Source organism: Copadichromis virginalis, linkage group LG20 (genome assembly GCF_057382275.1).
Source record: "Copadichromis virginalis isolate Kocher_CV1m ecotype Utaka linkage group LG20, C_Virginalis_male_GT1.1, whole genome shotgun sequence".
NCBI classification, from domain to species: domain Eukaryota; kingdom Metazoa; phylum Chordata; class Actinopteri; order Cichliformes; family Cichlidae; genus Copadichromis; species Copadichromis virginalis.
In genome coordinates, this window is record NC_140637.1 from 22,606,660 (window position 1) to 22,626,704 (window position 20,045).

The 20,045-nt window shown below is 40.0% G+C and overlaps 1 protein-coding gene across 3 annotated transcripts; it reads left to right on the plus strand.

Annotated features, from left to right (window-relative positions):
* Positions 1–5,977: 5,977 nt before the first annotated feature.
* LOC146684821 (dystroglycan 1-like) lies at positions 5,978–17,944 on the plus strand. 3 transcript variants are annotated; one of them, XM_085443750.1, is made up of 3 exons: positions 5,978–6,109; positions 12,378–12,944; positions 14,006–17,944. In XM_085443750.1, the coding sequence occupies exons 2-3, from the start codon at positions 12,522–12,524 to the stop codon at positions 16,310–16,312; spliced, it is 2,730 nt and encodes a 909-aa protein (XP_085299876.1). In that variant the 5' UTR covers positions 5,978–6,109; positions 12,378–12,521; the 3' UTR covers positions 16,313–17,944. The 3 variants fall into 3 exon arrangements, with proteins under 3 accessions (XP_085299876.1, XP_085299874.1, XP_085299875.1); XM_085443748.1 differs by lacking the exon at positions 5,978–6,109 and adding an exon at positions 6,202–6,267; XM_085443749.1 differs by lacking the exon at positions 5,978–6,109 and adding an exon at positions 6,342–6,391.
* The last annotated feature ends 2,101 nt before the right edge of the window (positions 17,945–20,045 follow it).

Below are 20,045 nucleotides of genomic sequence, written 5' to 3' on the forward strand. Positions count from 1 at the left end.
GACTTAGAATACGAAAACTTCTCCAAATGTCTGTATTAGCTTTCATTTTTGTTTAAGTTTATGAAACAAGAAGTAAAAATTCAAAGATGTTTGTAGAAAAAGTGCTTTTAATGAGCGTTCGCTGCAGCTGCAGGGCTTGTCTTGACTTCTTTTCACTTTAAATAACATCAAAATGTGTCACTTGCTCCGAGGTGCAACAACTGTATGCATACATTCAGTGTAAGATTTAGAGTAATACTTCATGACTGAGTCTATATTCAGTTCACACTCTTGTACATACCGTATCACCTGGATGGATTCTTGTGGCAGTTGACTCATTCCATCTCAGTCTGAACCGTTACCATGTGACTGACCAGGCAATAAGGCAGGCTGAAATGCATCCCCCAACTCTGACTCATGATTTGATCTGGCTTGCAGTCTGCCTCACCCCAGGCCGGAATTGATAGGTAGCGTTAAGTGCACACCTGGGACCCAGAGTTGGGTCTTTTCGCTTTCTCCCCATTTTCATCCTCCCTATGCCCAGGGCCTCAGACAGATATTAAGCAGGAGTGGTGTGCCACACACTTGGCAGCCCGCATAGACTTACTGAGACTGAGCTGCCTGCCACGTTAGGCGTGAATGCCAGTCACCGTCAGGTCCAATGGACAAAACTGGAGCACATTCCTGAGACACAGTCTTGCTAGTTAATAAATCTCTAATCCTGCCTAGGACAGAAAACATAGGGAGGTGATGATTATCTAGACCAGAGAGGTAACAGCAGAGGACACGGAGTCAGGTTACACTGAACAGGCTTGTCACTCTCACAGGGATTGGACTCTCCCAGATATATAAGTCATACTCTGCAGGTAGGTTTGACATCTAAGGTTACCTGGAAGGTCTACATGAAATAACAAGACTAAGGGTCTATGGCCACGCTGATAGCTCTGTGAAACTCTGCTTGGCACAGTTGTGCTATGAGCAATACAGACTGTTTATACAAAGTACTGTACAAGCTTTTACCATCCTCACCACTTTAGTTATACACACTGGATGTTTACATGTGAATGTTTGCTATTTGCTCCAAAACACTAAGTACTGTTGAGGCTGAAGAAAGTCGTTAGTTTGGGGAGAATTTATCCAAAAAACAACAGATTTTCAAGTAAAATCAATGTGATTCATCCAAATGTTACCAAGCAGAGTGACAAATGTCTGCTTTATTGTGAATCAACAAATTTTATGGGAATTTTCAAGAAGCTGCTGTGATTTTTTTTTAATCTAGTCCAAAAGAGATGGGAAAACCACACAGCCAATACCTTGGCAAACAATTCCACTGAAAAAATAATGCTACCATTAAAAAAAAAGGGGGGGGGGGGGGGGAGCTAAAATAAGACATTTCTAAGGTCATCGCTCGGTCAGAGACTTCTTTATAATGGAAAATAAGGTATTGATGAGAACTTGTGGAAGGCTACTATCATAATTAGGTTCAGGTTCATTTGGACTCTTGTTTATGGCTGTGTAATCGTGCAGTGTTGGATTGTGTTTAGGGTATTTCAGGTAACTGCTAAAGTTACACAACACATTAAGGGGCCATTGAGGGCCTGTTCAGTCGCCAGGTTGGGATTTGATTACAGCTTTTCATTGGGGTCATCCTGTGGCCATTCCCTTTGATGATTTCTGTATTTGCTGATGTCTTCTTGATGTGTTTCAAAGTCATTAGGCGTGTGTGTCTCTGATAACCAAAATATTGCCCCAGTCACAACGGTCATTAGGGGCCTTTCCTCACACTTCCATTTAGCATGAAGTCTCCTTAAGAGCTTTGTGTTTACCCTGTAATGGAGCAGCCTGACCTGCCACTGGTCGAAGTACAGAAGCGTCCCATCGCCTCTAATTGCCTTTAGGGCGTCTGATTGTGGATTAATTATGCATCTAATTTGCAAATTATCAGCTAACTCACCGCAGCAAGACCAAAAAGGGATTAATTTGCTCTGAGATGCATGTAAATATGACAAGCTGAAATCACAAGTCCCAAATTACTTTTCAACAAGACAAAGTATTTGGCAAATAATTAGTTTTTCTTTTACATCAATAGGAGGTTTTCACAGTGTGTTAGCTTGTTAGCAGCGTGTTTCAGCGTAAACATGCACAAGTGATAATGGTACCTCTTTGGAAATCTTATTTGTGCTGAGCAGCAAGAACAGATAGCCAGGGGCACGTGGATGGAAAAGGAAATGGTAGTCTGGTCTAGATGCTGCAGTGAAAGGAAATCATCTTTCTTCCTGTTTTATTGCTGGAACGACATGACAAGTGACAGAGTAAACAAGTGTCCACAGTAGACCAGAAACAAAAGCTTGTTACAGGTAAATGACATGTTCCCAGAACATTTTTAAAAGTGTTTCACTGCTGACCCTGATGAAATGGCCCAGCAAATTACTGTAGCCCTGTGCCTCATCATGTGAGTCCAAAACACTTTTGCAGATACACTAAATTATGATGTGTGAGAAAAAATTGTGGGCGAACGAGAGAGATCTGTGAGCACAACAGAGAAAAAGTACAAAAGGCTCCTTCCGTTTGTTTTTGGGTAAAGCCGAGAAGGTTGTCTAAAGTAATCTACCATTGTGAGAGAAATTGGCTTCATTGAGGGTCTCACTACTCAGCCAACCCCCTCAGCGGTCTAGCAGACCGCTCAGAATAACCCTTCTAATAAGTCACTTGGAAGAAAATGTGGGGAGTCAGCTGATTCTTAATCCTCTCTCTTTCTCTGTGCTCACACATCAAGAGTCAGACTGATATGTGAAATCACATGAAAGCCCCTCTGCGGTGGGCCTATCATGGTCTAGTAGACTTGCAAGTATTGTTGTGTATGTCAGTTGAGACAAAATGAGAGCCGGGCGATGCATTTGCAGTGAAAATCCCTCTTCTGTCTTGAGTGTAAACAATAAGATGAGAGAACAGCAACTATTAGTAAACGCTTGCATTCCTCTCACCTGAAAATGATATAATTTATTAATTATTGTCTGTGCAGATGGCGTATTAATTCAATTTTGAGACAATTAGGTGCAACATGCCTATAAAAAATAGATTCTGATTACAATGACTGTAGTATGTAGTGTGATGTGCAAATTGTAATCTGTGATTTAAGCAAATTGTCCCACAAATTTGCTACGTGATGATGAATTCTTTATGCACATATTTCAGTGCTAACTCCGAAAGAATTAAAGCACAGATGCACATTCATTACAATGTGCATTAGATAAAATATTGTTTTAAAATACTCAATATGCTACATGTACTCTCAATTAGATATGCAGCTAGGCAGCTGCAAGAGAAAGCCTTTAATTAAATCCATCACATTTTCAATTTGTTTCAATTCAGTTCAGTTTCTTGCAGTTTCTTGCATATTCTGCTAATATACAATGGCCACGTCAGAGCACTTTATATAGTATGATAATGTTTTATTGTATCGATTACTCATAAAATGTCATCTGAGCTTCAACAACTTTTCCAAAGGCTACTCAGAGTTAGGCATTCATTTAGCATATTCTTCTGACAAAGTATGCTATTCTCAAGAAAGATTGGTTAGTGCAGAGCAAGTCTCAGTCACCGCAACCTAAGACTTAGCACTGTAGAGATCCATGAAGCTGGAAAAGGTCTATATATAAAATGGTATAATAATAAATCTGTCCGCAAACTGAGAAAATTTACCTAGGAGTTGACACCTTGCAACGATTGCATTAAAGAGGTAAAAAAAAGAAACCAGTGGTAAAAACAAAACAGCTCAGGCGGAAAGGACTACAGAAATCTCAAAGGTAAAGCACGGAGGAGGAAGCGTCGTAGTTGGGAGCTGCTTTGCTACCTCAGGGCCAAAACGCCATGAGATCAGTGAAAAAACGTATGTATTCAAAACTTGTTTAAACTAAGTTTAACATAGAATCACGGGGCAAGCAGTCCATGACGCTCAGGAGAAGTGACATTGCAATATCCGAAACCACAGAAAGAAAAATTAAACAAAAGTGGTTGGAAAAAACAGGAAATGCAACCCACTGGTGATGCAGTTTCATCAAAAGATAGTTGCACAATTAAAAAACAAAATCACAAAAATGCTGAGGAACTGAAATATGTCTATATTGAGCAATGATCCAAAAGTCTCATCTGATGAGGTAAAGGAGGAATCAGTAAACATGTGAGGTTTTTCCTGGTAAAGGAGATTCTATAAGTTACTTAACTGAAAAGTACATTTTTTTCTGCAGCCTGCACAGCTGGTAGCAGGTTTACTAAAGATGTGAAAAGTGCTTCATCGCATTTTGTTTTTCGCCTGTATTTGTGAATATATCTAATAAATCATGTTAATGCTAAATGGGTTTTTTTTAACATGTTCTTGCAGCTGTATATACATGTTGCCTTTCAGGGGTGAACAAAGAGTCAAAGCGATTCGGATGACTGACATGTCTGTGAACTATTACAGACAGCTACTGTTTTTCCATCTTAAAATTCTCCTCATGGCTGCCAAGGGTTTTATTAGTATATGAAAGTCCTTTCTTTGTTGCCATAAACACAGAGTCAATTTTTTTGCTCCAAGATATTTGTGCAATTTATTGTTTATGATTATTTATGATGCTGACATCATGTAAATGGAACCACATATTTCAGGCAAATATTTTCTGCAGGGTAAAAGACATCTAATCATTTGTTGGCAAAGTGAGTAAGAATGCCCATTTTTACCATTTTATCTGGCAGTTTTATTTGGCAGCTTTATTTGGCAGTATAATGACATCTATAATTGTTGTTTCATTTGAAGGTTTTCACTGTGCTGCTTGCCTCTTTTTCAACACCGACTGTCAGTCTGGAAAATGTTCCATTTTCTTTAAACTTTCCTTTCGTCTTTTAAGTATTTTTCCCAAAAGAGCTCATGCCCTATTTAAAACCATAATAATGCAGGCTTAATGCAACCAGTCATTCGTACAGGCTCAAAGATCTTCACAAAGGATTGCCACCATCTTTGTGTTCCACCTATAAGAGGAAAGGTAAGAAGTTGTCAAGGTGAAGAAAGGGGATTTTAAGGAATTTTATGCAATGCAATCAGGCAGCAGCTCAAACCATTGCTAAACAAATCCACGAACCAATACTGACCTTTTTCCTCATAGCTCTAACTGGTACAGGATTTTATATATTTGACATTTGAAAACGTCACACGTTACATAATGTATCAGAAACTTACCAAGGATGCTTTAGCAATGAAATGTTAACCTAGAAACACCTAATTCCTTTAAACCTTGGACTCATAAACAACCACATGCGTGCACCCTGTGACTAATATTACAGCTGCCCTCACTCAGGAGTCTGAGAACAAAAAAATCACTCTTGCAAATGCACATTGGTGAAAACCGTGCACGCACACACAATACCCCACTTCCAGCTTTTAGTTTGTTTTGACGATAAGAATGTGCAAACACGGACTGTATTTCTACCAGCACAAACAGAAAATCAGTTCAGCTGTTAATCATTTCAAAACCCTTCTTTGAACAAATATAACCTCCAGACCACGAGTGACCCTTAAAATATCTGACCAGTTTCCAGCGAAAAACAAGCACAATCTAAACTGTTGCCGCAACAGCTTAGATATCTTTGCCAACTCGTTGCAATGACCCCATAATATTTGCTATAAAGCACAGAAAGAAAGTCAAATATATCACTTCAAGAGTGTTAGTTAAAAGGGTACATTCACGGCAGAACAAAAGTACAAGTGGGAATACCTGCACTTGCCTTTTTAATCATCATCAGAGAGGCACATTGTCATAAAAATAAAACAAAGCTCTGCAGGGAAATACTTGCCCTCACTGAAGTTTGCATCGCAAGCAACACTGTGAGGTTAGGTTACTGGGGAACTTGTGTTTTGCTCCATACTGTCCTGCATCACTTTATTCTGCGTTCACCTGCACGTCTCCAAATAAAAGGGAGGTGGAGTCACGCTGGTACACACGATCGGCCTCAACCTGTAGACCTGTGTAAGAGAAGGATAGAGCGAGGCAGCCGGGGAGGGGTAGTAACCGACATAATTACAACACAGAGCTGTGAAGTGTCTGTAGACTTACCAACCCAGAGGGGAGACATATGTTACCTTGACTGTGCCCAGGTACCCTATTCACACGATACTAGACTTTTTATTTTTTCCTCCCGTGGCGCTCAAAGGGAAGCGCATGTTTTATGGCATTTGAGAAGTCTTCGCTGCGCTCTCAGGGTAGAAGAGGAGACATTACGGCGCGAGTTAGCTAACGTTAGCTCGCTAACAAGGTCAGTTTGAATTTTGGGGTTCCGTTGCTTTTTCACGAGTGGCACTAAGAAAAACGTCTGCCTCTTCGTCTTTACTTAAATGGGCGCATTTTGTGGCACGAACTCCTCTCGGCCGACGAGGCAGGTAAAGAGCTATATTTGTCACCACTATACTCTACTGCTGTTAGCTTGTTAGTTAGCCCGTTCGGTGGCTACCAAACCTCGGTCCGGTTCTTCGATTTTAGTGTTTGTGAGTTGATGTATTCGGACGGTGGCTTATGGAGCGTGCTGCCATGCAGCCTAATTTTTGTCGTGTATGAGTTTGAGATTAGCGGCGTTTATTTTATTTTATATTTTCCGAGAGCGAGAGTCGGGCATCTGTGGTGAAATCCCCAGCAGCAGCTCGCTGCTCTGGTCCGCCTAGAATAGAACAGGTGCATCCCTGAGCTAGCGATGGACGGGCTCGGGATGGCACGCATCGCGGCTCCTCGATTATACGTTTACTGCAGTTTTAGAGGCTTGTATTGCAGTCAAGGTGGAGTTTATTTACTGCGGGTTGCCAAATGGTTTATCAAGGTTGAACGTCGTAGGCGGCGTTGTCATTTACAAAGGCCTCGTCTACCGAGCCCGACGGAAACGGGGCAAAGGAAACGGGGCCCGGTAGCCAACGTTTAGTTACTTAGCTGACACTACCTCCAGGGCAATAACTGGCTACCCAAAATTACTAACAATCCTATAAACATGTAAATTAGGTGTTTTTAACTAAACACACACACACAAATAAAAAATAAACGACCGCAGTATATGCATCTGTTACATCGCTAATTTCCTTTTAGCCTGAGTGTTTTTTTTCCCTCTTCTTTTTCTTTCTATTAAAGCTGGGTGAATATCGAATTTTGACGTTATACCAGCTCGTTAGCTTCGCTTTAACCTTGCTTTGCGGGTTGTAACCTCACAAACATCAGTAGTCTCGGCCATAAATGAATTCTCACGACTGAAGGAAAATTAATCAGTAACCTAGATCTGAACAAGGACCAATTTCCAGATTAAAATATATTTGGCTAGTTGCTGTTTTTCTCCTGAAACTCCACTGCGTCTTTGTGCATTACAGAGCTGTGAATTCATTTACAGAAAAAAAGAAGTGTGATTTGACTTCCTGCGTTTGACAGCATACAGTAGTTTTTCCTGTAGCGTTAAACGAGCTGCTCGCAGGTCACCACGGCAGGTTACACTTTGACTCAGTCAAGGCCGATTTTGTGTTTTCTTTCCACATTATTTCATTACTTTGTTGAACAGAGTGGAGGGCAACACAAGGGAAACATCCAACTGCAAAGCAAGCTTGTCTTGTGGATATGTTTGTTATTCAGCTCATGCACTATCTAGAGGCTGCTGGATGTGGTACGTCAATTCAATTGGCCCAGAGTGCCACTGTGCATCGGAGCCCTAATTATTTTTGATGGTTTTCAAGTTTTAACTACTGTTGAACTGCAGACTGCATGGATACCACGGCTGTTAAACGGTGTCGTCGCCCCACTAGTGTGGGCCTCAATGTGAAATGGGCAGAAATCACCCACGCTCAAGTCTGTGTCATTGCTTTGTTTACCATAGATTTTTTAAAAAAAGGCTTTATCATAGAAATGGGGAGGTTTTGATGTTTTCAAGCATTTATACAGTTGTCATAGGAACATGATTTGTTGTAGCATATGTATTTGGCTCCACTATGTGTATAAAACAGAACAATTTAATGAGGTTTGGGTTAATGCTGGGGTTTTGAAAGTATCCTTTAAATATTTTAAGGAGTGCTATGTAACTCGGCCTCAGTGCTGCTACAAAGAAAATATGACAGTAACAATGGTGCATAATTATACTCTTTTATGTGCAATGGGAAAGGTAATTAAGCCAGAATAGGTTTTATTTTCTTTTTGAATGAGTGCTTTGATGAAGAACACTTTAGTTTATTTTTGATATATTTAATGATTTGAACACCAGAGAGACCCAGACTTCATGAGTAATCTCTTTATAAAACAATGTTTAGATTGCTGGGCTTTTCCTGAAATGACACATCCTAATTAGTCCTGAGGATTATTCATCTTAAACACACCCTGTTATGCAGACGTTTGAATTTTAAAGCCGTTTAGTTGTTCATTTGAACAGCGTGTTGGAACACTACAAATGCACATTGATTTGAAACGTTTAATGTTTCTTAATGAGATGTCGTTTGACTTTTATTTAAAACTTCCTACATACTGAACGTGATTAAAATCTAGGTCACACTGTGGAGAGCTTACTTTGATGCTCAGATGTTGCCTACCCCCCCCCCCCCCCCCCCCATTTGTGTGTGGCAGCAGCCTGAGGTGTGGTGCTCAGTCTAAATAAGGCTTATGGGTGTAAACTGTTTTCATGGTAATGTTTGTGTTTTACATTTTGAACACAGATGGATACACGGCTCAAGCAGTACCTTTTGTCTTTACACTCAGCCTGCATGTTGCAGTCAATTCAAGATGTATGTGTGTTAAAGAGACTGCCTGGGTTTGGAGTCAGAAGAGAACTGGGGGAGAGGGACAGGGGATTGAAATCCCACTGAAGTGACTCAGATAAAAATCCCAGATAAGCAACATGTCTCAACCTGGTTTATGTGTTAGGTGTGGTGTGACTCAGTACTCTTTTGCGGAGTAGGCGTCAAACTTCATATTTGAAGAACAAATCCATTGTGTTCTTCTTTTTTTTTTTTTTTTTTTTTTTAAACTAGTGTTTTAAAGTGCCTTTGTGTAAATATATTTTGTATATAAAATGCTCCTCCTCTGATATGTCTCTTCAGCAAGCTGGTGGGGGATACAGAATGTGAATTTTTCTTGTATATCATCATTTGCCCATCTGGCAGTGTAGTCGTAACAGTCCAAATCAGAGTGAGATACAACATACCTGCAGTGGATTTTGATCTGTGATTTTGTTTTTTGTTTTGTTTTGGGGTTGTGTTTTTTTTTTTTTTTTGGGTTATCTTATCTTAGACATTCATCCAACCGCATTTGGGAGACAGGGTAGTGATGCTTGTAACAGTCTAGACATGCAAGTTCAGCAACCTCAAATGTGACCAAATTTACATGTCAGTAAATTTATTACATTTAGGTTTGGAGTTTTGTTGTGTTGTTTTTTGTTCCATATATAAACCTAAAGCTTTCTGGTAATTGTAGTATATGTACTTGGAGTTGTTCATGTGTGGCTGTTTAGTGTCCTGATTAGTTGTCACATGGTATTAGCTCAAAACAAGCAAACAAAAATAGTCTTATATGTATCTATATATCTGTATAAATTGAGGGTTGTCCTCTCTTAGTCTCATTGGGGCATTGGTTGACTTGAAAACTACTGTAATGTGCACTTGTTGTAAAAAGAACTTGAACGATCTATATTTAAAACGTGGAACAGTAGTTGTTGGTTGTACCATTTTGACGGGTTAACAGGAAAAGGGTATTAATTTGCCACAAAAGTAATGACAATATTTCGAGCTACAAATTTTACAGTAATGTAAACTGTTATTTTCGTAATTGGCTTTTCTAAAGAACATGTTTTAGTTACTTAAAGCAAATCACTAAAATTAAAACATTTAATGTGTTTAGAATAATTTAGATCACAAAGGCAACATGGTATCTTTAGTCAAGTAAATATCCCATCCAAATGCCTTCTTAGTTGCAGTGTGATATTATAAAGGTTATTATATATGTGTATATATATTATAAACGTTATTAACACCTTAAAAAAAGGTGTTGGCTTAGGGATGTTCCAATTTTCTCCTCTTTTTCCTTTTTTTTTTTTAAAAAGCAGTGAAATGAGCAAATTGATAGAGGTCTGCAAATAATGTGCAGGATTTGCCGTTTCAGATTCCCTCTGAGATTCTGATCACTCCCACCTGCAACATTGCTTTCTATTGAAAACCTTCCAGTAGAGAAAATGCATCCATTCAGCTGTTTAATCAGCTGAGTTAGAATACACAAATTGCAAATAAGGCTTACTAAATGGGTGTAAGGAGTTTGGGGGGCAGGGGGGGGGGGGATAACAGTAGGAACTAAGAATGGGTACAAATTTTAAAGGTTGTCTTATTTGCATAAAATTGATCAACCAGGTGTTTGAGTGTCAGTGATGTAGTAGCAAGTAACAGTTATTCTTAGGAACTATCCATCCATCCATTCTCTTCCACTTATCCTTTTCGGGGTGGGGGGTGAGCCTATCCTTGCTTTCTTAGGGCAAGAGGCAGGGTACACCTGGGCAGGTCGCCAATCTGTCTAACACACAGCCACAGACAACAATTCGCACTCATTCACACCTATGGGCAATTTAGAATTACCGATTAAACTAACCCCACTAACTGCATGCCTTTGAACTGTGGGAGGTAGCCGGAGAGATCCCACGCAAACACAGGGAGAACATGCAAACTCCACACTGAAAGACGCCAGCCTGATGGTGGAATTGAACTCAGGACCTTCTTGCTGTGAGCCAACAGTGCTAACCACCGTGCAACTATAATTTCTTTTTCTTTTCTTTTTTTCTTTTCCAAAGAGATTCAAGTTTAAATATGTTATAGATTGTCTTAATGCTTTTTAAAGAAGAGCGAGTAAGGGACACAATCAAATCTGAACATTAGAGTTATTGCTGCTGCATTTCAGTTTACAGGTACACCAGAGTTTCATGCATGGATGATTTCAGTAATGATTACTTTTCATTATGTTCATTAAATTTAATGGCTTATTGCAAAACAATAATGCACAGCCTGTGCTCCCACCAATGTAAAGTAAATACTTGTGTATATATTTTGTGATGTCTTGCTTCCTGTGAGTTTCCTTTCATTCATTTCCTTTCATTGCACGGCTGCCCTTTTTTAGTTTTTATGCGCTTTCTTGTATGAATCATCCCGGTAATATTGTTTTTATTGTTAGTTTTTTTCCAGACAGCATAAAGCATTGATAAATGAGCAATTTGTGTATTAACTGTTTTGTTTTTCTATGGCTTAGATTATACATAAAGGGATTCTAGTGAGGGACAAGTGTAGCCACTATTTGACAATATATTGGAGTGTGTCTGTTGACGTCATACGTTGTGCGAGTTAAGCATTAGGATTCTGGGCAAACGGCTGACCCTCCTGTGCCCATTTGAGTGTTACAGGATTGGGGTTGGCTAGGTCAGCGCAATGGAGACTCCCCAGGGCATCTAATTAAAATTTACAACAAAGACAAACAACCTTTGACACTCCATCATCTCATGAGACTCATTATAACTCAAAATGGCGTGGCATAGAAGTAAAGATCATTAGGTGATCAACTTTTTTTTTTCTTTCTTTTTCTAATAATGTATTTAAAATGTATTAACATTATGTTACATTGTTATTGAACTTTTTTTTTTTTTTTTTTTTTAAAGAAGAATGCATTTGGGAACTTACCTGAATAATGTTGTGGCTCTAGATTACAGTGAGAAAGCTTAATACCGTTTCAAATCCTTTTCATTCACTAGGCCATGCATAATACTTGACAGTACTTGACTCCATGGTGAGCTGTAAATTAAGATGTCAGACATTTAATATATCAAAAAACAATTTAATAACTTAAAAATTGTTGCCATTTTACACCATAAACCACAGATTTAAAGTTGCATAGCTGCAATTTGCATATCAATAAAATAAGACAAATAGTGTTTTGAGGGTTCTTGGCAGAAAGTGAATTTTTTTTGGATTGGCAGATGTGTAATGTAATGGGCATTTGTGGTGGTTTGTCATTATGTATTAATTCTGGGTTCCTTCTTAGAAGCTGGGCTATGGACCAGTGACAGAGTGAGACATTGAGGTTTTTTTTTCTGTTGCTGATTTAGCATTCTAAATAAATGGAAAAATGAAGTGTCATAGCAGATCCTTTTTATTTTCCACTGAGCAATTTTTCAGGACCCTCTACTGTGTAGTACATATATTTACACCAAGAATTATGGACATTAATATTAATTGGTAAACAAGTGCCAAAAAACCCCCACCATAATAGATGTCTGCAGAAACTACCACGCAACCTGTAATAATAGATGTATGTTTACACTGATGTTTTTATGTATGTTTCCACTTTGTTGCCCTCATATTTTTTTTTTTCTTTTCTATATAGCCAGATGTCATGGCTGTCTAGCAGGCTGCCAAAGATCTCTTCATGGATCACAGAGGACAACAAAGAGAAACCGTTGCATTTTCAAGCATAGCCAATCACTAAGGAATCTGACTGTCAAGCATATCATCAGTTTGACTTCAGTGCATGTGGCCTCTTCAGTTGTTCATAGACATCTGTTGGGCAGCCCAAAGGCCTATTGCTATGCACTATAAACGGAGAGACGTGAGCTGTGGGGATGCTGGGGGGAGCAGGCTTATTTCGTGCAGGACTATCCCTCTGATAATGGGGCTTCTGGCGACCCTGACTCAGGGCACAGTACCAGAACAGCAAGAGACACTTGTGGAGATGATATCTGTGGAACTAGAGGCATCCATGCAGTCCTCTGTGCTCTCTGAGCTCAACGCTGCAGCATCCTTAGTTGGTGAAGGGCCGCCCACAGCTGTCCCAGATTCCTCTGCAAAGAATGAGGGAGTGCACACCAGTATCCCTGACTCCTCAGCAACTGTGGGCCAGGTGTTCCAGTTGAAGGTACCACCAGGACGTGCCCATGCAGGCTGCAGTGTGCAGGTAAAAAAAACCAGCAAAATCATTGAGATGAATCTAATGGTGATATATGTGGCAATTTATTAATTATAAATTAACATTTTAAAAAAAATCTTTCTCTGTGAAGAAAAGAACAATGTTGCTGTACAAATGGTAACAAAAATGGTCTATATTAATAAAGTTTGCATAGTAGATTTGAGCTCCTTTTATTTGTTGGAAAATACAACCATATTCCTCTTCAGTGTGGATGTAGTGTAGGAGAAAAAAAGACAACTGAATGTTAAGGGCCCCCCCCCTCCCCCCCCAAGGTTAAAATTCATTCTTATACTAAACTAAATGAAAGCTATATAGAAAAGTGTGTTAAATTTTTGTTTTTTTCTGGGCCTCTAATGAAAGTATAACTGAACTTAAGTGTGGTTGAGGAAACAAAATTTAACACATTACCTATTTTTTGTTGTTCTGAGTCTTGTCTCTTTTTTTCGCCTTGAATTTCAGTTGGTGTGGAGATTTGTCTTATCCCATTTACCCTTCAGATTTGATCACTGTATCACTGCTGATTGAAGCTGACTTTGTTGCAATTTGTTCAAGTCAGACTTACGAATGAGATGAGATTATTATTGGCCCAAGTGGTGATGCAGAATGATATCCTGTCATACAGTAATAACTCAAAATGATGAGTGATGACTCACAGTTCTTATTATGAATAGACGCTCACTCGGCTTCCTGTTCATGTTTGGAAGGATTTGATAAACTGAACTGAATGACGGTCCCGTTTACTGGCAGCTCGTTCAATGTGAAATATAAAAAAAAAAAGATTCACATGTTTCCAGACAAGACTATGAATCTTCGAATTACTACTTCAAATATACTTGTCTGTCTTTGTTCTGTGTCATAGAATTTAATCTGCTAGTCAGACCAGGTAATTTTGATATTACTTGAATCCTTGTACATTTTCAAAGTCATTTGCAGCTACTTCTGATATGGAGCAGTCAAGAATGTGCTCAATTTTTATCTCAAAATTATCTTTGTTGTAAAAAAAAAAATGGTAATGACGTGTTTTGTTTTTTCCTGTTTCCCTCTTGAAGCTCACCGAGATGGGAAGGGAGACTTTACCCTCCTGGCTATACTGGGACAGAGAGAGCTGCATTCTCAGAGGTTTGGCTCTGGAGCAAGATAAAGGTGTATATCATATCATGGTGTCAGGTGAGGAGCAAAGTCAGAAGACTAGTAGCCAAGTATTCCCCAGTACAGTCTTCTCTATTGAAGTATACCCAGAAGAACGAGCCGATACTGAGCCACCCCTAATCACACTTCAGTCTGATATTGGTGGCCTGCAGCCTTTCACCTGTGGTTCTGAGGAGCCTGTCACTGTCCTTACTGTCATCTTGGATGCTGACTTGACAAAGATGGTTGCTGAACAGAGGGCCAGCTTACTGGGCAATATGAGGAAATTCTCTCATGTGCCACTGGAACACATGAGGGTGGTCCCTGTTGTCAACAACCGCTTATTTGACATGTCTGCTTTCATGGCTGGACCAGGAAATGCAAAGAAAGTGGTGGAAAACGGCGCCCTACTGTCATGGAAAGTTGGATGTGCTCTTGACCAGGGCAGCGTTCCTGACATTAGCAGTGTCCAATCCTCAGCAAAGGATGGGACTATGTCAGCTAGGCTGGGCTATCCAGTGGTTGGCTGGCACATTGTTAATAAAAAGCCCCAGGGAGTCAGACGGGTCAGGCGGCAGTTGTACAATACTCCTACTCCAGTGCCCTCCCTGCTTCCTCCAACTATTAACCAAGAGCCATATTCACGTGTTATTCCCACTCCAACATCACCCTCTATTGCCCCAGCAACTGATAATTCTGCTCCACCTGTCAGAGGCCCTTTGCCCCTTCCAGTCAAGCCTACCATGAGGGTCAGGGATCAGATAGCTCACACACCTGTCTTTGGACCTCCCCAACCCACCAGAATACTAGGAACTACAAGCACTATCCCCATTCAACCTACCATGACCCGGCCTACTTTTGTGGAAGCTACTGCAGTGCCAACACCACCAAGCACCACTAAAAAACCCAAGCCCTCTTCCACAAAAAAACCTAAGAAACCCAAAACCTCGACTCCACCTCCCCGAGAACCGAAGTCCACAACTCCTAAACCACCTAGGCGCACAACAGCTCTCTCTCTTGCTCCGGACTCTAATACAACTCCAGAGATCCGCAACCCCATTGATCAGGTGACTGCATGGGTGGGAACATACTTCGAGGTTAAGATTGCTGCTGATGCATTTTATGACCGAGAGGATGGTACTACTGATAAGCTGCGTTTGACTTTAAAGAAGACACCCAAAGAACCAGTAACTGAAACATCTTGGATCCAGTTCAACAGCACTATCCAGCTTTTGTATGGCCTTCCAGAGGAGCAACATGAGGGGAATCATGAGTATTTCATGTTAGCCACTGACAAAGGGGGGAAGAGTATCATGGATGCGTTTGAGGTTAGAGTCCATCGCTGGTCTAATAATAACAAACCTTCAGTAATGTTTGCTGCTCGTTTTCATGGTGACCCCAACACTTTAAGCAATGATGTGCATAAAAAGATTCTTTTGACTAAGAAGTTGGCTTATGCCCTGGGAGATCGGAACAGCAGCACAGTGACCTTAAGAAGCATCACTAGGGGCTCAATTGTTGTGGAATGGACCAATAACAGTCTCCAGCAGAGTCCTTGTCCAAAGGACCAGATCACAATTCTCAGCAACAGGATTGCTGATCCCCAAGGAACCCCTAAAGTGGTCTTTATCAAAGCCATGGAGCCTGAATTCAAACCCATTAACATCTCAGTTCGTGGCACCAATAAATGCCAACATTACACATTCATTCCACCAGGAGAGGTGCCAATGCCTGAGCTTCCTACAGCTACGCCTTCACCTGATCCAATTAAGGGCCCTGATGACGTTTACCTGCACACTGTCATTCCTGCTGTAGTAGTAGCTGCCCTGCTGCTCATCGCTGGAATCATTGCTATGGTTTGTTACCGCAAGAAGCGTAAGGGGAAGATGACCATAGAGGAGCAAGCAACTTTCATCAAGAAGGGCGTTCCAATAATATTTGCAGATGAGTTGGATGATTCAAAGTCACCACCGTCCTCCAGCATTCCTCTTATCCTCCAGGAGGAAAAGCCCCCACTTCCTCCTCCAGAATACCCAAACATGTCTGGCCCTCACAGCACCCTGCTAAACCAGGATCTGTTGGAGGAATATTCAGTTTATCAAGATGATGATCCTAATGCCCCACCTTACCAGCCTCCCCCACCATTTACTGTGCCCATAGAGGGCAAAGGCTCCCGCCCTAAGAACATGACCGCGTACAGGTCACCTCCTCCCTATGTGCCTCCCTAACGCACACCAGGGGCTTTGAGTTTTGAAAGCAGGTGCAATCTAGGGATGCTTGTCGAATTACTACAGGAGTAATTTTACATGTTTAATGAAATGGCTTTGACTTTATAGAGAAGCAGGCAACCATAATCATATATCTCACCAACATGGATAAGACAATACATCATACAATTCAACTACAGGCACAGGGCGAATGGATGAAAAACTGTTTAATTTTTCTTTGTCCTTCAGATCTGCTTTTGACTTCTTGCATATTTTTTTTTTTTTTTTTTTTTTTTTTTTTTTTTTTTTTTTTTTTGTCTGTTCTTGCCAAGAGGAGTCAATTTTATCTTCAATGATGTACTATTTCTATTGTATAGAAAATAATAAAGAAGCAGGAAAAAATGAAGCCCACAGGGCCATTGAGCAGATGTCACCATGACAACAGACTTGAGGCTCTTCCTCACAATGTTAATCTTTATGAGTTCTATATCACTCTTATCTGTCTTTTCGGCTAGGTTTACTAAGATTTTGCACCTGTTATTTCTAGAGGGGAATGAAATTCATAATGCCAAACTGAAAGCATGAAACATTTTATTTACACAAAAAATTTGTTTGTTTCTTAGACATGAGTCTTTCCCTGTTCTCTTCTATGCTTTTTGCCTCCCTCTCGACAATAACATGCAAATGTTGCACTTATGCAAATTCTTGTTAAACCTTGCACTATGTGTCTTGCGCAGAACCGAAAGCATTACGTGGTGGTCGAATGAGGAGGAGAGGGGGAAAAAAAAATGTATCCTTGAACTCATTACATGACTGAAATTCCTCTGGTACTAGATCACAAAAGAACATTACACTGATCACGCCTGTTGTAGCTGTAGCCTAATTAAGTTACAAAACAAATGATTTTATGTTTGTTCATCTGTGCCACTGAATCTGCCTGTGAGATGTCTGCGGTCACGAGGCAAACCTTGTAGGGATGCTGGAAAGATAACAAAGGGGCCATAGGAATGCTGTGCTTTCGAACAGTATGAGAAATGGAGACGTACCCGATGAGTTGGATCCACTGTCTTATATTCAGTTGGTTTTGTTGGTGTGGGGGCGGGTGGGTGTAAGAGTACTGTATTATCACTGCTCTGCCTCTAGGTGTTGCACTGTTATGCTTAGTGCACTGCCTGTTGTCAGTTCAGATGAGGCATGGGGACAAGGGGATGTACATAATTGTGTGCCTGTGAAATTAAACCACTCCATAATGTCAGTGTTTTATCAGTAAACCTAGTCGGGGGGAGGGGGCAGATTGGGAAATTATTTTATTTTTTAATTGTATGTCTAGATTTATGATCACAATCATAAAAAAAGACTTTATAGTTTGTGAGGGTATAAAATGTTTACCTGCCCATCACAAAAGAAATTCTCAATATGATGGGGGATCAAAGAAACCACTATAATATGTGAATTATGTACATTTCATATCTGATATCACCATAAGAAAAAATGGTTAAAAATCTAATGTTTTTACTGAGTTTTTGATACAGTCTTAAACTTGTTTTATGAAAATATATTAATAAAATGTAATACTATTTGTAAAGCCTCAAAGATGGTGTAAAGTCCCATTTATTTGAGAACATGGTGCAGCATTAAACATGTTTTCAATGATGATGTGTCTGTGTGTATTACAGGGGAGATAAACACAACTCGTGACAGAAACTAAAGACTAGTTCTTATATAGTGCTTTCTATATCTGAGTACTCTGAGAGCATGATACAATATGCCTCATTCACCCCTATTCATACAAGCACTTTTTAAGTGCTTTCTGTCGAATATTCATACTCCGATGGATTCATCAGAGAGCAACTCTGGATTAGGATCTTGACCAAGGATATTTAGAATGCACCAACCTTCCGATTAGTAGATCAATTGTTTATATGTACTTTATTATTACACCTCTCTACTAGGTATTCAGCATTATTTTATTATTGACATAATGGCATAAAACAGTTACTGCAGTTTTGTCAGCTGCACATCCATGATGTTAAATTTCCCTTTCCACCGCATTCCAAAGCTACACTATTGGATTGCGATCTGGTGGCTCTGGAGACCTTTTGAGTACAGAGAACTCACTGTCTGATGATGATTGAGCTTTGTGACATAGTGTGTTATGCTGCTAGAAGCAGCAATCAAAAGATGGGTACACTGTGGCCATAAAGGGATGGAGATGCTCAGCAACAATACTCAGGTAGGCATTTAAACGATGCTCAATTGGTGCTAAGGGGCCCACAGTATGCGACGAAAACCCTCACATCATTACACCAACTGCAGCCTGAATCGTTCATACAAGGTGTGATGGTTCCATGCTTTTGTTGTTTATGCCAAATTCTGACCCACCATCCAAATGTCTCGGCATAAATTGGGACTCATTAGACCAGGCGACATTTTTCCAATCTTTTATTGTCCAGCTTACTTTAAAATGTTCCTTCAGTTTCCTGTTCTTAGCTGACAGGAGTGGCGCCCAGTGTTTAGCCCATCTCCTGTATTCAGAGATACTCTTCTGCGTACCTTGCAACAAATGGTTTGCCTTCCTGTCAGCTCAACACAGTCTGGGCATTCTCCCCTGACCTCTGGCATCAACAAGGCATTTTCTGTAAACCCCAGAGGTGTTTGTGCAGGAAAATCATAGTAGATCAGCAATTTCTGTATGTGTGTGTATTAGGGTATTATTCTGTCTTTCAACAACAGCTGAAAAAGTGTTCAGGTTGTTCTGAATATGTCTACATGACTGAATGCATTGAGTTGCTGTCATGATCAGTTGATCAGTTATGCTAATGAGCAGTTGAACAGGTATATTCAAACTGTTCAAACTGTCATTGATTTGCACGTAATCAGTGACAACTTTTCTGCAAATCTGTGCAAAGTCGAGCTTGAATTTGAGTCAGCGGAGTAGATAATGGTACAGTCTTAAAATGTTGCCACATTCTTGACAGCGTTTACACAAGCATGCTACATTTGGCTCCTGTAGTTGGCTGGGTTTGCAGCATGAGCTATGCTCTCTTTGTTGTAATAAACCAAGCACACAGCAAGCAGCCCCTGCGAGACGGTGTGATATTTTAAGAAAAGGGCTCCCTTTCTGTGGCATTTCGGTGGGCAGTTTTCCTTTTTTTAGGCTCCATGCTCCTACGTCTCTTGGAGAAATATCAATAACAATGACTAATATCTGCTTTCAAATTCTTTTAGTATAGAGTTGTTGTTACAATGGCTTATTCAAAAAAGGTCAAAAACAGTTGACATGCTGCCGACCCATGCTGCTTTGGAAAACGTATATTTTCAAATTACAATACATGACATTTTGATTGGTTTTTGCGTAGTCCGAGAAAAATCATTAAACTGTGAATTGCTGTGAAACATCATGGCAGTGGTGTACACTTCAGGACCTATTTGATGTACTTTATATTCTGCTATTTCTTTAGATAGCATTACATAGAAAGAAAGACCGCTTTTATTTTTTTTTAGAAAGGACTTATTCCCATAACTTGTTATACGTAAGTCATGTATCTGTAGCAGGTGAAGGTTTATGCAGAAAATGTCCATGAATTTCAAAAATTACATTATAAATTTCTTTGGCAGTTCTGTAATTATGCTCTCATTTGCTCAGTCTCACCAGTCTCTATTACACATAATTGATCATTATGAGGTGAATTATGTTACAAATTGAAGGTAATAATCATTTATCAGTTAGCCAACAACCATCTAACTGTGGGCG

Bases quoted from the DNA above. Each gene is read 5' to 3' on its own strand.
- LOC146684821 (XM_085443750.1), top strand. From the start codon at position 12,522: ATGTGGCCTCTTCAGTTGTTCATAGACATCTGTTGGGCAGCCCAAAGG. The intron at 12,945-14,005 runs GTAAAAAAAACC...TCCCTCTTGAAG, and splicing joins ATGCAGGCTGCAGTGTGCAG to CTCACCGAGATGGGAAGGGA.